Here is a 20,602-nt window from a genome sequence, read left to right on the forward strand (position 1 = left end):
GGCAGGGAGGTAGTAGGAGAGTCTTCTGTTGTACTAGGGGTGATTTGATAGGTCCAGAGTGATTCTGGATCATTAACTTGATCCCAGGCACATGGCTAAAGTGGTAATGTTTTACAGACAACAGATGGCTAAGATTGTAGCAAGAACAACTTCCCTGACGACATAGGTCACCTGTGTTAGTCTGTAAGGCGTCTCTGGATGTCCAGCCGATAGTCTACTCTTTTAGACTTTCCAGAGATTTTGTGAACACCTAACTCTCGATATTAAATGATGTTTTGTTTAAAATAGCTAGAATGGTTTCTTCTCTCTGACACAAAATCCTGATTGGTCTACCAAAGGACTATCATTATTAAACTTAGAGTGAAATCCATTGGCGATAAGGTCAAACATACAGCTAAAAGTCATAAAAATTTGCTAGGATTAATAATGAAGCTCTAGAAAAAAAAAAAGTAAAATGTTTTTGTGACCTTTTTCAATAAAAGTAATCAACTTTCTTTTGCCACTCTCCGCTTATTTATGGAAGAAAAATTGGTAGTTTAATATCTTTCAAAGTGCACTTACAAATATAATATTTTCCTCATAATGATATTTTTAAACTCTTTGATATCTGCATAGAATCTTGAGTTTACAGCCCTAAGTCATTTATGAACCTTCAGTAGAGGAATCACTCTTTTGCTTAAAGCCACAGAATGGCTTCTTATTGTAATAAAATTAAAACTCATATTTACTATGTAGACCATATGTTTTTGACACTACCAGTATCTCCAACTTTAAATCTAATCATTTTCACGTTAAATTACTATATTCTGGGTAACATGGACTTAATCATATTCCTCAAATATACCAAGTTCATCATCATCTTTGAGTTTTTGCACTACCTGTGCCCTCTGTCTAGAATACTATAGCCCCAAATGTTTGCATGTTTGGCTTCTTCAGTTTATCTAGATATGATCCAAAACGTCAGCTCCTCAAGGCCTTTTTTGATTATTAAACACAAATTGGTTACTCCCAATCCAGAGTCACAATTTATCATTTCACTTTTCTTTTTAGTTTTTACAGAGCAATATCTCTTCCTGACACTATGCTGTTTATTTTCTACCTTAATGGTGGTCTATTTTTACTAGGTTATATCTCTTGTTATATCTCTTAGAGAGCAGATAGACCTTATCTGCCTCATTAATTTCTTTCTTCAGATCCTAGAATAGTCCTGACAAATGGGAGGTATTCAAGGATTGCAGTGCTTGGAAATAAACAAATCAATTTCAGATACAATTCTACACTCTATTTCCCCCCCCCCCCCTTTTTCAGGCTATGTGCTTATTAAACACCCTTTTCATGGAAGCTTTCACTTCCTGGTTGCGAAGAGTGTAAATGACAGGATTCAACAAAGGAAAAATCACTGTATGGAAGAGAGAAACCACCTTGTCAGCTGGGAAAGCCCTGAAGGGGCGCGTGTAGATGAAGATGCCAGGTCCAAACATGAAGAATATAACAATGATATGGGTGGTGCATGTGGACATGGCCTTGTTTTTCGCCTCAGAAGAAGACCCTCGTATGCGACAAAGAATGACTGCATAGGAGGCCAGAAGCCCCAGAAAGCACAGAAGTGTCATCAGGCCGCTGTTGAAGACCATCAGAAGCTCTACCACAAACGTGTTGGTGCAGGCCAGCTTGATGACCTGTGGGACATCACAGAAGAAGTTATCCAGTTGATTTGGGCCACAAAAAGGCAAGCGGAGGATGAAGACCACCTGGATAATGAGGTGAACAAAACCCCCAAGCCACAGAGCCAACAACATTGCATAGCAGGCTCTAGGGTTCATGACAGCTGAATAGTGCAGAGGCCGGCAGATGGCGATGTAGCGGTCAAAGGCCATCACAACAAGGAGTAATCCCTCCCCTCCTCCAAGGAAGTGTAAGAAAAAGAGCTGAGTGATGCAGCCTCTGTAGGAGATTACCTTCTTCTCAGAGAGGAAGTCCACCAACATCCTGGGAGCCACAATGAAGGAGTAGGATGCATCCAGGAAGGCCAAGTTGCCCAGAAAGAAATAGAGGGGGGCTGTGAGTCCAGGGTCTGACCTTATGGTGAAAATAATGAGAAAATTTCCAGGGAGGATGATGAAGTAGAAAATTAAAACTAGCACAAAGACCAGGAGCTGAATATCTCGAGACTGGGTCAGACCAAGGAGGATGAATTCTGTTATCACTGTTCCGTTCTCGCTTTCCATTTCCCTGGCCTGCAGTACATTAACAAGCAGAATTAATTGTTATTACTATGTCTCTGTGTCTTCCAACTAGATACTAGTTCTACTGCTAAAAAATATTTGGCACATACAGTACTTCAGCTAAAAACAACACTTCCCATCCCTCTCCTATTCTGGGTAATTACCTTAATTTCTCCAAATTTAAAATGAAAACAAAATACAGTTCTCAAAGCTACAGTTTTATTCCCATTCAACCACGTGCTTCTACAGAATCATTTTCCATGTCAGGAGTCTGGCATCCTCCACGCTGGGATTCCTGCATCCTCCACGCTGGGATTCCTGCATCCTCCACGCTGGGATTCCTGCATCCTCCACGCTGGGATTCCTACATTCTTAAATCATTCAAGTTTCCTAATGGAAACACAACCTAACTTCAAATCTGAAGGTCTTTGAGTTGTTGTGGATATACTGTGCTTGAGGTTTCGCTCTTTTCTTGGGATTAGACCCTTTTTCTCCTTGTCCGCACCACCCCAAAATTTTCCGAGACATTTTCTTCCCTCAATTCCTGTGTAATTTCCAGTTCCTAGCTGGTAACTCTCTTCCTTGCCCTCTGACTAATCATCTAATGTACTTCTTATTATACTCCTTCTGGTCTGATATCCTTGTATACTCTTTTCCCAGACTGTTCACCAGAATCCCAAGCTGTAGCTCCACTTTTGACCTAACACAGACATAGTGCTGCAGCCATAACTCTGAGCACCACTCTTGTGGCCACACCACACCTGCATGCAGCTAATTTAGCACTTTTTGAGTTTCAAATACTAATAAACTCAACACATTTCTTTCTCTGTTCCCAGTATGACACCCAAGACAGAGTCTTTTAACAAACAATATGCTACAATATAAAATTTGCAAATATAAAACTTCAAAATGTCATTATCTCAACTCATAAAATCATAGCATAGATACACTGTAAGTACCCATAAAGATACTGTAGTCTTATTCTTCCATTTCAAAGATGAGAAAACAAAAGCTCCTGTGGTTATATTACTTAAGTTTAGAGTGAGTTTTATTTTTTGCTCTGCTTGATAAGTAATAGGATAAGGCAAGTGTATACTATTCAGTTTAAATAGATAAAGAATTTTTTAATCACAGCTTTAATGAATGAAAGTTCTTTTTTTGCATTTGAATAACTAAAAATAATATTGCTAGTCTAAAATCACTCCCATATTGCTTTGATTTGTAAGTTCAACCTTGTTTAAATAAAAAGAAAACAATGTGCCTTGTGAATAAAATTCATATTTAAAATTCAGATTGTTTCATGGTGTATACTTATTCCAGAAGGTGCACATAATAATCCACTGAAGTACAGGAAGAGCATAGTAATTTATCTATATTTAGTAGATGTATAATATTTTATACATATCACAATATTTTATTCTTTTCTAAATTCACTTTTTAACATTTATAATGGATAACATATTAGTACAATGGTTGATATATACTTTATAAATAAATATGCATACATTTAAGGTTATATAGTCAAAAAATGTCTTATGGGAATAAATTTTTTAAGTTTGAAAATTGCTGGCCTACAACAAAATACAAACTATAATATGAAAGGATATTCTTCACATGATTTAACTAAGCAGTGTATTGTTTTAAATAAGTGCTTCAGCGGCAGGGCACGGTGGCTCATGCCTGTAATCCCAGTACTTTGGGAGGCCGAGGCAGGTAGATCACAAGGTCAGGATATTGAGACCATCCTGGCTAACACGGTGAAACCCCCTCTCTCTAAAAAAATACAAAAAAATTAGCCGGGCATGGTGGTGGGCGCCTGTAGTCCCAGCTACTCGGGAGTCTGAGGCAGGAGAATGGTGTGAACCCGGGAGGCAGAGCTTGCAGTGAGCTGAGATCGAGCCACTGCACTCTAGCCTGGGAGACAGAGCAAGACTCCATCTCAAAATAAATAAATAAATAAATAAATAAATAAATAAATAAATAAATAAGTGCTCTAGCACATGGGGTGCAGAAGGAAGGGAAAATCTTTGACGGAAAATGCTACTGTGACAGTACCTAGAAAAGAAAGACTGGAAGATAGAGTATGAGGGAAGAAAGAAGAAAGAAATAGAAAATCAAAACAAACAAGCAAGCAAACACCAAAAGACAGTGCATCTATATAGTGTCATCTTAAGGTACATATTTTAAGAAGCATTAAAACTATCTGCTTTATGTATCCCTAGAGCAGAATAGAGTGGTTAATACAGAAATTTCTGGGTGTTACTGACAGCCACAGGTGGAATTTATGAAAGTCATCCTTTAACACATCATCATATATACATATGCAAATACCACATGAATACACACATATGCACACAAATACGTACAAACACACACTAATTGTAATAGGAAAAAATATTTTGTGGGTCCTTCAAATGAGCTTTTCTTCTCCTGTCTTAACCTTTCCCCCCTTTGACAGCCATTTGTCTCAACATTTATTCTACTATCTGCCTATATAAATATTTCCTTAAATCAAGAGCCCCTTCTACAGTTGACCCTTGAACAATGCAGGAGTTAAGGGGGCAGAACCCCTGTGCAATAAAAAATTAACATATACCTTGACTCCCTAAAAACTTAGCTTCTAATGATTCCTGTTGATCAGAAGCTTTGCTGGTAACATAAACAGTTGAATAACAAATATTTTTATGTTTTATGTATTATATACTATATTCCTACAATAAAATAAGCTACAGAAAATAAAATATAACAAAATCATAAGGAAAGGAATATATAAATACTGTTCACTAAGTGGAAGTGGATCATCATAAAGTTCTTATCCTTGTCATCTTCCCACTGAGCAGACTGAGGAGGGGAAGGAAGAGGAAGGGTTCGTTTTGTTGTCTCAGGGGTGGCAGAGGTGGAAGAAAATTCACATGAAAGTGGACCCATGTGGTTCAAACCCATGTTTTTCTGGGGTCAACTGTACTTACTCTTATGTTTTATGCATCCCACATGCTCACATAGAGTGGGGTATTTCTTGATGTGTTAGCATTTAACAATATCCCTGAGACTTTTGAGGATTTCTGAAGGACTTTGAAATTGAAGGTTATAAACTCTTCCATTCTGTGTGTGTCCCAGCCTCACTGTTATTTTTCTACCGTTTCTTAACAGATGGGATTCTGTACTACTTGACATCTTGATCAACTTTCTGCCCTGTCCCATTTCCATCTTTGAATCAGCTCTACCTTCTCTAAATGGTGGTTGGAATAGACACAGAGACTAATCAGATGAGCATTCCTCTAAGCAAAATAAAATAAGTGTCTACCAAAAAAAATCCATAAATGACGGCATCATCAGAGTAAAGTATTTTATTTTAGCCAAATTAGTAGAGAAAGTTCTGTCAAAAGTCTGTACCATACCCTCCTCACTGTATCTCTAATCCTTCTTGCCATTTCAGCTAATTCACAGATTCATCAGTTTCTGGCCATGATGACACACTACAGCAATAGGAAGATGAAGGAGAAGGGTTCACCACATTTGCAGGGTAGAGACAGAGAAACATCTCCAGGCAACTCTATGTGTGCATAGCTGGAGTCCGAACTGTGGTCAGATGGGCTCCTGGAGCCAGGTGTTTAGAGATCCTATGTGCTTACTCCATCTCCTTTCTTATTTTTCTTTTTCTCTCTTTCTTTATTCATCAATAAGCAATTCATTTTCTTTTTTTTTTTTCTGGTTGTGCTTTCTTTTCCCTGTTAATTTGTTGCCTGCTCTTTTTCCCCTCTCTGTATCTTTCTGGTTTTATTTATTTTATTCTCTTTAAATATTGTGCTTTATTATTTTTTCTTTCTTCTCCCTTAAATGTATCTATGTTTTTTCACTCCAAAATGTTTTCACTCTCTCCACTTTTCCTCTATGTTCATGGCTACTCCATTCTACCCCACGCCTGTCTTGCTAATACATCTAAAAACAAAACAAAACAAAACAGAAAATCTCATTGTCATTTTCTTTCCCAACAAGACTGAGAAATGTGTGTGCTTCCTACCATCTTCCATTTTAAATATTAAGTCTACAAAATGAAAATGTATAATTCACTCTTCAGTAATAACCATTTACTTTTAAGTGGTATTCTTGCAATTGGCCAACTCTGAGTCACTTATCAATTACTTCATATATATGTATATACACACACACACATATATGTTGATATATACACACACACATATATATTGCTTGTAAATGAAACTGATAAAAATGAGATAATTCTTTTTTAAAAAAAAGAAGTTAATTTCATGAGTAGCATCCTAATGAAATAAATATATTGAATAAAAATTTCAAAATTAGGGATGTAATATTAGTAGTTAGTAATAACTTACTAACTACACAAGGTTAGTAAATTATTTAAGTATGAAATAATAAGTTTTGCATTTTCTAAAAAGTGTGAATCAGGCTAAGGATATAACAGAAAATTTAATTTATACTGATGCTGATGATGAGTATATAAAGCACTAAACAAATGTATAGATTCTTAGCCAGAAAATTTATTCATCAATCAAATGAGATGGCCAGATTAAATGACCTCTAAATTCCATTTGAATGCCAGCTTTTTAGGCAATATAATAACATAAAAGGATCCCTGGTTTGGGAATCAAATATCTGACTCTCATGCCTTGACTTAGCAATTAACTTATTGTGTGATTCTTGGAAAGTTACTTAGCTTTCAGAAGCCTGAGTTTTCATCTAGCAAATAGATTAATATATTGACTCTTTGGATCTGATGTGGGTAACATGATGACCAAATGAAGTGATGATGAGGATCAAATGAGGAATTCATTCAAGTATGCTTCAACCAAAGTTAATCCTGAAAATATTTAGATGTTAAAAGTAGTTATATTGAATGGACAGAATGCTGCTAGATCTCCTGTCAATGTCTTTGAGTAACCCCTGGGATAATGGTAGTTGCATAAATCTGAATAGTTAATAGAGACAAATTGTGGAGGATCAGTAACGTAAAATTGCCAGTGCAGCTAGTGGTTTGTATATCAAGCTTTTTTCAGTTCTACAACTTTCTGTCAAAATTCTGTGAATGAATGATAGAACCATATGCAATAGAAGAAACTTTCGTACCTGCTGAATGTGAAAATGAAGAGGTCAAGGACTTACCTCCTGCAAAATCATAAAATCTGTTAAGTTTTTCTCTGGAGCTTTTAGCCTACCATTTCTGCATCCTCCTCCCTTTTCTTCCATATTCAATAAGGAAAATGATACATATCAGTCACTTGTATGATCTTTGGTTTTTAACACCAGATGTCAATTCTCTCGAGTCTATGGAAAATTATAATAGAATTAAAAGTTTTGTTACCAGTAAAGCAATCCCAAGCATTAAATGCAGATGGAGATCTATTAGGAGAGAGAATACATAGTGCCCCACTGCTGAATTTAGACCTTAGCCTGTGGCTATTCCTGCTATTACTCTGACCTGTCTATTCAACTGCAATCTAAGATACCAGGTAAACAAGTAAAATAGTTGCAATATTTTTTCTATTGTCCCTTTCTTCTTGTTTCTTATATATATATGAAGAGCTCCAGAAATTTAAGCCTTCAGGGATCCTATGTTACTCTCACAAAGTAGCCATCCTCCCCCTCCAAGTAAGACTAACCAATTCTGCCATTGTTCATAAATGTTGGTTGCCACATGAGGAATCTTAGATTTTAAAATCTCTCTATTGTAATGGAGAAAGTGCTTTTGAGATTTGAGACTACCATGACCCACTGAATGCTTCCAAAGGGAGTTATTAGGCAAACTATATTAATTATCAACTAAATAAGGCAAAGAAAAATACCAGAGCTTTGCAAGAACTAAATTTTTTAAATGTGCTGCATAATGCCAAGCTGACTTACTTTCTAGTTCTAAAACAAAAATCCTATTGTGAAAAAGACAGAACCCTATTCAGAAGCATGTTTATTAGTCCAGAAGTAAATAGAAGTTTGAGAGAAGTCAATTTACACATTATAATTAAAATTCAAAAGGAGAAAAATATTAAATAAATGATGAGAGATTATTGCTTTGTACCACAAAAACAAGCAGAGGTAGGATGAGACAAAAAATACGTGTGTGTGTGTGTGTGGTGTGTGTGTGTGTGTATACAGACTCCAGACTCAAATTTTTCAATTAAAGTCTTCACCAAACTGTAGAGGGTGGCCGGCAAGATGGCCAAATAAGAGCAACTCTAGTCTGCAGCTCCCAGCAAGACCAACGCAGAAGGTGGGTGACTTCTGCATTTCCAACTGAGGCACCCAGCTCATCTCATTGGGACTGGTTAGACAGTGACTGCAGCCCACTGAGGGTGAGCCAAAGCAGGGTAGGGGGCATCACCTCACCCGGGAAGTGGAAGGGTTCAGGGAACTCCCTCCCCTAGCCAAGGGAAGCCATGAGAGACTGTGCCGAGAAGAACAGTGCATTCCAACCCAAATACTAGGCTTTTCCCAAGGTTTTCCAACCTGCAGACCAGGAGATTCCCTCGGGTGCCTACACCACCAGGGCCCTGGGTATCAAGCACAAAACTAGGCAGCCATTTGGGCAGACACTGAGGTAGATGCAGGAGTTTTTTTTTTTTTTTTTTTTTTTTTTTTTTTTTTTTTTTTCATACCCCAGCGGCACCTGGAATGCCAGCAAGACAGAAATATTCACTCCCCTGGAAACGGGGCTGAAGCCAGGGTGTCAAGTGGTCTATCTCAGGGGATCCCACCCCCATGGAGCCCAGGAAGCTAAGATCCACTGGCTTGAAATTCTCACTGTCAGCACAGCACTCTGAAGTCGACCTGGGACACTCGAGCTTGGTGGGGGTAGGGGAATCTGCCACTATTGAGGCTTGAGTAGGCACTTTTCCCTTCACAGTGTAAATAAAGCCACCAGAAAGTTTGAACTGGGCAGAGCCCATCACAACCCAGCAAAGCAGCTATAGCCAGACTGCTTCTCTAGATTCCTCCTTGCTGGGCAGGGCATCTCTGAAAGAATGGCAGCATCCCCAGTCAGGTGCTTTTAGATAAAACTCCCATCTCCCTGGGACAGAGCACCTGGGGGAAAGGGCGGTTGTGGGCACAGCTTCAGCAGGCTTAAATGTTCCTGCCTGCTGGCTCTGAAGAGAGCAGCAGATCTCCCAGCAAAGCACTTGAATTCTGCTAAGGGACAGACTGCCTCCTAAAGTGGCTCCCTGATGTCTGTGCCTCCTGACTGGGAGACACCTCCCAGCAGGGGTCGACAGATACCTCATACAGGAGAGCTCCAGCTGGCACCTGGCTGTTGCCCCTCTGGGACAAAGCTTCCAGAAGAAAGAACAGGCAGTAATCTTTGCTGTTCTGCAGCATCTACTGATGATACTCAGGCAAACAGGGTCTGGAGTGGACCTCCAGCAAACTCCAGCACATCTGCAGCTGAGGGTCCTGACTGTTAGAAGGAAAACTAACAAACAGAAAGAAGTAGCATCAACATCAACAAAAAGGACATCCACCCAAAAACCCCATCTGAAGGTCACCAACATCAAAGAACAAAATTAGATAGGTCCACAAAGGTGAGGAAAAACCAGAGCAAAAAGGCTGAAAATTCCAAAAACCAGAACATTTCTTCTCCTCCAAAGGATTACAACTCCCTGCCAGCAAGGGAACAAAACCGGATGGAGAATGAGTTTGATGAGTTGACAGAAGTAGGCTTCCAAAGATGGGTAGTAACAAACACCTCTGAGCTAAAGGAGCATGTTCTAACACAACACAGGGAAGCTAAGAACCTTGAAAAAGGTTAGAGGAATTGATAACTAGAATAACCACTTTAGAAAAGAACATAAATAACCTGATGGAGCTGAAAAACACAGCACGAGAACTTCATGAAGCATACACAAGTATTAATAGCCAAATCGATTGAGCAGAAGAAAGGATATTAGAGATTGAAGATCAACTTAATGAAATAAAGCATGAAGACAAGATTGGAGAAAAAAGATTGAAAAGGAATGAACAAATCCTCCAAGAAATATGGGACTATGTGAAAAGACCAAACCTACATTTGATTGATGTACCTGAAAGTGACAGGAAGAATGGAACCAAGTCAAAAAAAAACACTCTTCAGGATATTATCCAGGGGAACTTCCCCACCCTAGTAAGACAGGCCAACATTCAAATTCAGGAAATACAGAGACCACCACAAAGATACTCCTCGAAAGAACAACCTCAAGACACATAATCATCAGATTCACCAAGGTTGAAATGAAGGAAAAAATGTTAAGAACAGCCAGAAAGAAAGGTCAAGTAATTACCCACAAAGGGAAGCCCATCAGACTAACACTGGATCTCTCTGCAGAAACCCTACAAACCAGAAAGAAGTGGGGGCCAATATTCAACATTCTTAAAGAAAAGAATTTTCAAACCAGAATTTAATATCCAGCCAAACTAAGCTTCATAAGCGAAGGAGAAATAAAATCCTTTACAGATAAGAAAATGCTAAGAGATTTTTGTCACCACCAGGCCTGCCTTACAAGAGCTCTAGAAGGAAGCACTAAATACGGAAAGAAAAACCGGTACCAGCCACTGCAAAAACATACCAAATTGTAAACACCATCGACACTATGAAGAAACTGCATCAACTAACGGGCAAAATAACCAGCTAACATCATAATGACAGGATCAAATTCACACATAACAATGTTAACCTTAAATGTAAATGGGTTAAGTCCCCAATTAGAATACACAGACTGGCAAATTGGATAGTGACTCAAGACCCATTGGTGTGCTGTATTCAGGAGACCCATCTCACATGCAAAGACACACATAGGCTCAAAATGAAGGGATGGCAGAAGATTTACCAAGCAAATTGAAAGCCAAAAAAAAGCAGGGGTTGCAATCCTAGTCGCTGATAAAACAGGCTTTAAACCAACAAAGATTAAAAAAGACAAAGAAGGGCATTACATAATGGTAAAGGATTCAATGCAACGAGATAAGCTAACTATCCAAAATACATGTGCACCTACTACAGAAGCATCTATATTCATAAAGCAAGTCCTTAGAGACATGCAAAGAGACTTACATTCCCACACAATAATAGTGGGAGACTTTAACACCTCACTGTCAATATTAGACAGATCAATGAGACAGAAAATTAACAAGGATATTCAGGACTTGAACTCAGCTCTGGACAAAGTGAACCTAATAGACTTCTACAAAACTCCCCACCCCAAATCAACAGAATATACATTCTTCTCAGCACCACATCACACTTATTATAAAATTGACCACATAATTGAAAGTAAAACAGTCCTCAGCAAATGCAAAAGAACAGAAATCATAACAGATAGTCTCTCAGACCACAGTGCAATCAAATTAGAACTCAGGATTAAGAAACTCACTCAAAACCACAAAACTACATGGAAACTGAACAACCTGCTCCTGAATGACTACAGGTTAAATAAAAAAATTTAGGCAGAAATAAATAAGTTCTTTGAAACCAATGACAACAAAGATACAATGTACCAGAATCTCTGGGACACAGCTAATGCAGTGTTTAGAGGAAAATTTATAGCACTAAATGCCAACAGCTTAAAGCAGGCCAGATCTAAAATCGACACCCTGACATTACAATTTAAAAAAACTAGAGAAGGAAGAGCAGATAAATTCAAAAACTAGCAGAAGACAAGAAATAACTAAGATCAGAGCAGAACTGAAGGAGATAGCAACACAAAAAAACCCTTCAAAAAATCAATGAATCCAGGAGGTGGGTTTTTGAAAACATTAACAAATAAATAGACCACTAGCCAGACTAATAAAGAAGAAAAGAGAGAAGAATTGAATAGACACAATAAAAAATGATAAAGGGGATATCACCACTGATCCTACAGAAATACAAACTACCATCAGAGAATACTACAAACACCTCTACACAAATAAACTAGAAAATCTACAAGAAATGGACAAATCCCTGGGTACATATACCCTCCCAAGACTGAACCAAGAAGAAGTTGAATCCCTGAATAGACAAATAACAAGTTCTGAAATTGAGGCAGTAATTAATAGCCTACCAACCAAAAACAGTCCAGGACCAGACAGATTCACAGTCAAATTCTACCAGAGGTACAAAGAGGAGCTGGTACCATTCCTTCTGAAACTATTCCCAACAATAGAGAAAGAGGAACTCCTTCCTAACTCATTTTACTAGACCAGTACATCCTGATACCAAAACTGGCAGAGACACACACACAAAAAGGAAAATTTCAGGCCAATATCCCTGATGAACATCGATGCAAAAATCCTCAATAAAATACTGGCAAACCGAATCCAGCAGCACATCAAAAAGCTTATCCACCACAATCAAGCTGGCTTCATCCCTGGGATGCAAGGCTGGTTCAACATACCCAATCCATCACATAAACAGAACCAATGACAAATACCACATGATTATCTCAATAGATGCAGAAAGGCCTTCAATAAAATTCACTCCTTCATGCTAAAAACTCTCAATAAACTAGGTATTGATGGAATTTATCTCAAAATAATAAGAGCTATTTATGACACACCCACAGCCAATATCATATCGAATGGGTGAAAGCTGGAAGCATTCTCTTTGAAAACCAGCACAAGACAATGATTCGCTTTCTTACCACTCTTATTCAACACAGTAATGGAAGTTCTGGCCAGGGCAATCAGGGAAGGGAAAAAAATAAAGGTATTCAAATAGGAAGAGAGGGAGGTAAATTGTCAAAGTTTACAGATGACATGATTATTATTTAGAAAACCCCATCATCTTAGCCCAAAATCTCCTTAAGCTGATAAGCAACTTCAGCAAAGTCTCGGGATACAAAATCAATGTGCAAAAATTACAAACATTCCTATACACCATTAATAGACAAACAGCCAAATCATGAGTGAACTCCCATTCACAATTGCTTTAAAGAGAATAAAATACCTAGGAATACAACTAACGAGGGATATGAATGACCTCTTCAAGGAGAATTACAAACCACTGCTCAAGGAAAAAAGAGAGAACACAAACAAATGGAAAAACATTCCGTGCTCATGGACAGGAAGAATCAATATCATGAAAATGGCCATACTGCCCAAAGTAATTTATAGATTCAATGCTATCCCCATCAAGCTACCATTGACTTTCTTCACAGAATTAGAAAAAACTACTTTAAATTTCATATAGAACCAAAACAGAGCCTGTATAGCCAAGACAATCCTAAGCAAAAAGAACAAAGCTGGAGGCATCACATTATCTGACTTCAAACTATACTACAAGGCCACAGTAACCAAAACAGCATGGTACTGGTACCAAAACAGATATATAGATGAATGAAACAGAAAAGAGGCCTTAGAAATAATGCCACACATCTACAACCATCTGAACTTTAACAAGCCTGACAAAAACAAGGAATGGTAAAAGGATTCCCTATTTAATAAATGATGTTGTGAAAACTGGCTAAACATATGTAGAAAACTGAAACTGAAACCCTTTCTTACACCTTACAGAAAAATTAACTCAAGATGGATTAAAGGCTTAAACATGAAACCTAAAACCATAAAAACCCTAGAAGAAAACCTAGGCAATACCATTCAGGACATAGGCATAGGAAAAGACTTCATGACTAAAACACCAAAAGCAATGGCAACAAAAGCCAAAATTGACAAATGGGATCTAATTAAACTAAAGAGCTTCTGCACAGAAAAAAAAGAAAAGAAAAGAAAACCTCTCATCAGAGTGAACAGTCAATCTACAGAATGAGAGGAAATTTTTGCAATCTACCCATCTGACAAAGGGTGACAAAGGGCTAATATCTAGCTTCTACAAGGAACTTAAACAAATTTTCAAGAAAAAATAACAAACAACCCCATCAAAAAGTGAACAGAGGACATGAACAGACACTTCTCAAAAGAAGACATTTATGTGGCCAACAAACATATGAAAAAAGAGCTCATCATCACTGGTCATTAGAGAAATGCAAATCAAAACCACAATGAGATACCATCTCTTGCCAGTTAGAATGGTGATCATTAAAAGGTAAGGAAACAACAGATGCTGGAGATGATGTAGAGAAATAGGAATGCTTTTACACTGTTGGTGGGAGTGTAAATCAGTTCAACCATTGTGGAAGACAGTGTGGCGATTCCTCAAGGATGTAGAACCAGAAATACCATTTGACCCAGTGATCCCATTACTGGGTATATACCCAAAGAATCATAAATCATTCTACTATAAAGACACATGCACATGTATTTTTATTGTGGCACTGTTGACAATAGCAAAGACTTGGAACCAACCCAAATGCCCACCAATCATAGAACTGGATAAAGAAAATGTGTCACATATACATTATGGAATACTATGCAGCCATAAAAAAGGATGAGTGCATGTCATTTGCAGGGACATGTATGAAACTGGAAACCATAATTCTCAGCAAACTAACACAGGAACTGAAAACCAAACACCACATGTTCTCACTCATAAGTGGGAGCTGAACAATGAGAACACAGGGACACAGGGAGGGGAACACCCCATACAGGGGCCTGTCAGGGAGTGGAGGGCTAGGGGGAGGATAGCATTAGGAGAAATACCTAATGTAGGTGACAGGTTGATGGGTGCAGCAAAGCACCATGCCACATGTATACCTATGTAACAAACCTGCACATTCTACACATGTATCCCAGAATTGAAAGTATAATTTTTAAAAAAAGCTTCACCAATATTATTTATTTTTCCTGTTGCCTCAGGTACCAACATAGCTCAACATGGCAGTTGCTGATCCTGCCTTTGCTTAAAATTTGGTATTTTGTTTATCACAAATTTTAAAATTAATTTTGATTTCTCAAAATATTGATTTCTACTACTGAGTTTTTGGGCATGCTTTTAAATTTTGCATGCAAGATAAGCACCTTACTCAGTTGTAGGATGTTGCCAGTGATAAGGATATTAGCAAAGGAAATATTAAAAAACTCATGAATACTGTTACATAATTCTTCTTAGAGAAAATAGTTTCTTGGATAGGATAGAACAATTGCTAAAGGGAAGGTGACCTCCTAAAAAAGGATGAAAAGATGTGTCATGATCTTTGTATTTGTCATTTGTTCCCTTTCACTATGCTCAACTAAAACAAGGATGAAAAACATTTTTCCATTAAAGATTATTTTTAAAAATTAATTGAGTCAGAAAAATTAAATGCAAGTTAATTTTATTAATTTTATTTTTAAAATATTTTAATCTTTTATTTTGCTTTAAAGAAAACACTGAGTTTATGTTCACTTTACAAGCAAAATAACACTGATTTGGGGGTAATAAACATAATTTATCACCAAATATATTTGTTCTAATTTATTTCACAGTTCAAAAACAAAGTGTGAGAGTATAAAAAGGAAAGAAAGAAGAAAGGAGAGAGAGAAGTACAGAAAAAGTTACAATAATCAAAATAAAGATCAAGAGAAAAGGGAAAAGAAAGACTAGCAAAGACATAAATGAAAAGACAGTCGTATTGAGAGGTGACAACATACTAGCAGCCCTCCATTTCGGCACCTCCTCCACCTCCGTCCACTCTGGCAGCACTTGAGGAGCCCTTCAGTCCACCACTGCACTGTGGGAGCCCCTCTCTGGGCTAGCCAAGGCCGGAGCTGGCTCCCTCTGCTTGCGGGGAGATGTGGAGGGAGAGGTGTGGGCGGGAACCGGGATTGCACGCTGTGCTCACGGGCCAGGGCCAGTTCTGGGTGGGTGCGGGCTTGGCACGCCCCACACTCGGAGTGGCTGGCAGGCTCTGCCGGCCCTGGGCAGTGAGGAGCTTAGCACCCTGGCCAGCAGATGCCAAGGGTGTGCCAGATCCCCCAGCACTGCCGGCCTGCCTGTCGCATGCTCCAATTCTCACCAGGTCTCAGCCACCTCTCTGCGGGACAGGGCTTGGGACCTGCAGCCTGCCATGCCCAAGCCCCACCCACCCATGGGCTCCCACGCAGCCCAAGCTTCCCCTACAGGTGCTGCCCCCTGCTCCACCAGGCACGGTCCTATCCAATGCCCGAGGGCTGAGGCGTGTGGGCGTGTGGCGTGGGACTGATGGGCAGCTCTTTCCCAGCCCCAGCATGGCATCCACTAGGCAAAGCCAGATGCAATACTGAGTCCGGTGGGGATTTGGAGAACTTTTATGTCTAACTGGAGGACTGTGAATGCACCAATCAGCATTCTGTGTCTAGCTCAGGGTTTGTAAAGGCACCAGTGGGCACTCTGTGTCTAGCTAATCTAGTGGGGACTTGTAGAACTTTTCTGTCTAGCACTCTGTGTCTAGCTAAAGGATTGTAAATGCACCAATCAGCACTCTGTGTGTAGCTCAGGGTTTGTAAATGCACCAATCAGTGCTCTGTGTCTAGCTAATCTAGCGGGGACTTGGAGAACATTTGTGTCTAGCTAAAGGATTGTAAATGCACCCATCAGCACCCTGTCAAAATGGACCAATCAGCTCTCTGTAAAATGGACCAATAAGTGCTCTGTAAAATGGCCCAATCAGCTCTCTGTAAAATGGACCAATCAGCTCTCTGTAAAATGGACTAATCAGCAGGATGTGGGTGGGATCAGATAAGGGAATAAAAGCAGGCTGCCCTTGTTAGCAGTAGCAACCTGGTGGGTTCCCTTTCAACACTGTGGAAGTGTTATTTTTTCTATCTTCGCGATGAATTTTGCTGCTGCTCACTCTTTGGGTCCACACTGCCTTTATAAGCTGTAACACTCACCTGCGAAGGTCTGCAGCTTCACTCCTGATGCCAGCAAGACCACAAAGCCACCGGGAAGAATGAACAACTTCAGATGCACTGTCTTTAAGAGCTCTAACACTCACCCGAAGGTCTGCAGCTTCACTCCTGTCAGCGAGACCATGAACCCACTAGAAGGAAGAAACTCCAGACACATCTGAACATCTGAAGGAACAAACTCCGCACACATCATCTTTAAGAACTGTAACACTCACCGCGAGGGTCCACAGATTCATTCTTGAAGTCAGTGAGACCAAGAACCTACTAATTCTGGACACAGTATGATTGGAAAAAAAAAAAAAAAAAAGGTGAAGAGACAGAGATACTAGCCCATGAGGAGAGCAAGACCGTTCAGAGGCAAAACTCCTTATCAGATGAATTCAGAATTTATTAGACATCCCTATTGTGTAAAGCCAGCATCTGGTATCAGATTTCTTTTCCAAAAATACTTGTGAATAAGTAGAATTTCTATACATCGCCGGAATGCATGTATTCTCAACTCATTGTGCAACCCTTGCTGACATCAAGGCACCAAAATGTCTGTAAATGTAATCGTTTACCATGAACTATGTGGCCAATATGGCTCAAATTACCCTTAAGCTCCCACTTTAAGGTCCATAAATACTCTAAGGAAAAATCTGCAGTGGTGTACTCAGTCCTGTCTTGCTGAGGCGCCCTGCTGCACTCCTCTGCAGCATTCTTTCCATCTAATACAACTTTCTTTTTCAAATCTATACAGTTGTTGGTAAATTCTTCTTAATATCCATAAGCCAATCACACTCCACTATCTGGGCTCTGACAGCTCACATGGCAGTCCATATAAATGGCACAGTCTACGAATCCATATAACCACAAAAAGAAAACAATGATAAAGAGAGTTACATAGAGGAAAATAGAGAAAGAAAAAATGCATGAGGTTAGATACGTTTTCAAGTGGAATAACAACCCCTTCTTGGAGTGGTTTAGTCCTGCCACCAAAACTTTTAAAAAAATGATTTTTCTCATAATTGTGAATATAACCCAGGATCTTACTCACCTATTATTCACTCTAATACATAAGATAAAATTAACCTGAAGACCTAAAATAGTCCTCAAAATGGAGACTTTTTAACCCTTCTAGGAAAGTTTTATCACCTTGGATAGATTTTTTCTTTCAGATAATCTTGAATTAATTTTACAATGAAAAGTATTACTGGTATTTTATTAAATTGCATTCAATTTATGCATTGATATGTATATATTCAATAACATTTTTATCCAACAAAAGAGTTTGTCTCTGAATTTATTCATTTTTTTCTCAAAAAATATTACCACTTTTCCAAGTTTATTCTCTGTCCTCTCTCAGTAATGGCAATAAGTTGTAGATTTTGTCCCTTTATGTAATCTTTCTCAGAAGTTTTGTTCACTTTTTAAAATTGTTTTTTCTTTATTTTTGTCACACAGTGTTAATTAAAAGAACCAGTCTTTGAGCTCAGACATATCTTCCTTAGCTTGGTCTATTCTGCTGTTAATACTTCCAACTGTATTATGAAGTTCTTCTAGTGAATTTTTAACTCTAGAGTTTCAGTTTGATTCTTTCTTAAGGTGGCTAATTTGTCTTTCAACCCTTCTATCATTTTGCTGGATTCCATAATTGGATTTCAAATATGTCCTGAATCTGTGAGCTTCCATGACATCCAGATCCTGAGTTCTATGTCTGTCATTTCAGTAATTTCCTATGGGTTAGGAATCATTGCTGGGAAATACACAATCAAACCTTGAGTGACCTTGAATGTAAATGGGTTAAATGCCTCAATTAAAAGGCATAAAGTGGCAAGTTGGATAAAGAAGCAAGACCCAACTGTATTCTCTCTACAAGAGACCCATCTCACATGCAGTGACATCCAGGGGTTCAAAATAAAGGGATGGAGAAAAATAGACCAAGCAAAAAGAAGCAAGTGATCTGATTCTAATTTCAGACAAAAGAGTGTAAACCATTAACAATCGAAAAAGACAAAGAAAGGACAAAGAGTTAAACTCAACAAGAAGACCTAACAATCCTAAGAATACATACATACAACACAGAAGTGCCCAGACTTATAAAGGAAGTTCTTAGAGACCTTTGAAGAGACTGTGATAACGACACAATATTACTGGGAGACTTCAACACCCCACTGACAGTATTAGAGCACTGAGACAGAAAATGAACAAAGAGATTCAGGACTGAGCTCAACATTTGACAAAACAGTCCTAACAAACATTTACAGTACTCTCCACCCAAAAACATTAGAATATACGTTCTTCTCATCTGCATATGGCATGTACTCTAAAGTCAACCACACTATCGATCATAAAACAATTTTCAGCAAATTCAAAAAATCCAAAATCATACAAACTACACTTTCTCAGATCACAATGCAATAAACATTGAAATCAATATAATAAAATACATCAAAAGCATACGTGAAAATGAACCAACCTTCTCCTGAATGACTTTTGGGTGAACAACAAAATTCAGGCAGAAGTCAATAAAATCTTTGAAACTAATGAGAACAAACATACTACATATCAAAATCTCTGGCACACAGGTAAAGTAGTATTAAGAGAAAAGTTTATATCACTAAAAAAAAAAAATCTACATCAAAGGTTAGAAAGTTTTCAAATTAACATCCTAACTTCACACCAAGAGGAACTAGAGAAACAAGAGCAAATCAGTCCCAAAGCTAGCAAGAGAAAGGAAATAACTGAAATCAGAGCTGAACTGAGAGAAATTGAGATGCAAAAACCCATACAAAAGATTAACAAATCCGGGTTTTGTTTCTTCAAAATAACAAACCAGATTGATTGAGCACTAGCTAGACTAATAAAGCAAAAAAGAGAGGAGATAAAAATAAATACAGTCAGAAATGACAAAGGGAACATTACCACCAATCCCAAATAAATTTAAAAAAAAAAACCCTCAGAGACTACGAACAACTCTATGCACACAAACTAGAAGAAATGAATAAATTATTGGAAACATACAACCTCCTAAGATTGAACTAGGAAGAAATTGAAACCCTGAACAGACTAATAACAAGTTTCAAGATTGTGTTAGTAATAAAAAGCCTACCAACCGAAAAAGTCCAGGACCAGAAGGATTCACAGCTGAGTTCTACCAGATGCATAAAGAAGAGCTGGTACCTTTCCTACAGAAACTATTCTGAAAATTTAAGGAGGAAGGACTCCTCCCTAATTTATTCTATGAGGTCAACATCATTCTGATACCAAAACCTGGCAGAGACACAACAAAAAAAGAAAACTAGCAAAAAAAGAAAATACTAGCAAATTGAATCCAACAGCACATTAAAACTCTAATCCACCACAATCAAGTAGGCTTTATCCCTGGAACACAAGGTTGGTTCAACATATGCAAATTAGTAAATGTGATTCACTACATAAGCAGAACTAAAAACAAAAACCATCTAATCTTCAACAAGGCTGACAAAAACAAGCAATGGGAAAAGCATTCCCTATTCAATAAATGGTGCTGAGATAACTAGGTAGCCATATGCAAAAAATTGAAACTGAACCCCTCCCTTATACCACACATGAAAATCAATCCAACGTGGATTAAAGACTTAAATATGAAACCCAAAACTATAAAAACCCTGGAAGAT

At 38.3% G+C, this 20,602-nt stretch overlaps 1 protein-coding gene across 1 annotated transcript; it reads right to left on the minus strand.

Moving 5' to 3' along the window:
• Positions 1-1,297: 1,297 nt before the first annotated feature.
• Positions 1,298-20,133, minus strand: OR4N2 (olfactory receptor, family 4, subfamily N, member 2). Its single transcript, NM_001193869.2, is given in 2 exon segments — positions 1,298-2,237; positions 20,056-20,133. A coding segment is annotated over 1 exon segment (924 nt). The 5' UTR covers positions 2,229-2,237; positions 20,056-20,133; the 3' UTR covers positions 1,298-1,304.
• Between the last annotated feature and the right edge of the window lie 469 nt (positions 20,134-20,602).

The sequence above is a fragment of the Macaca mulatta genome, chromosome 7, assembly GCF_049350105.2.
Source record: "Macaca mulatta isolate MMU2019108-1 chromosome 7, T2T-MMU8v2.0, whole genome shotgun sequence".
Lineage (NCBI taxonomy): Eukaryota > Metazoa > Chordata > Mammalia > Primates > Cercopithecidae > Macaca > Macaca mulatta.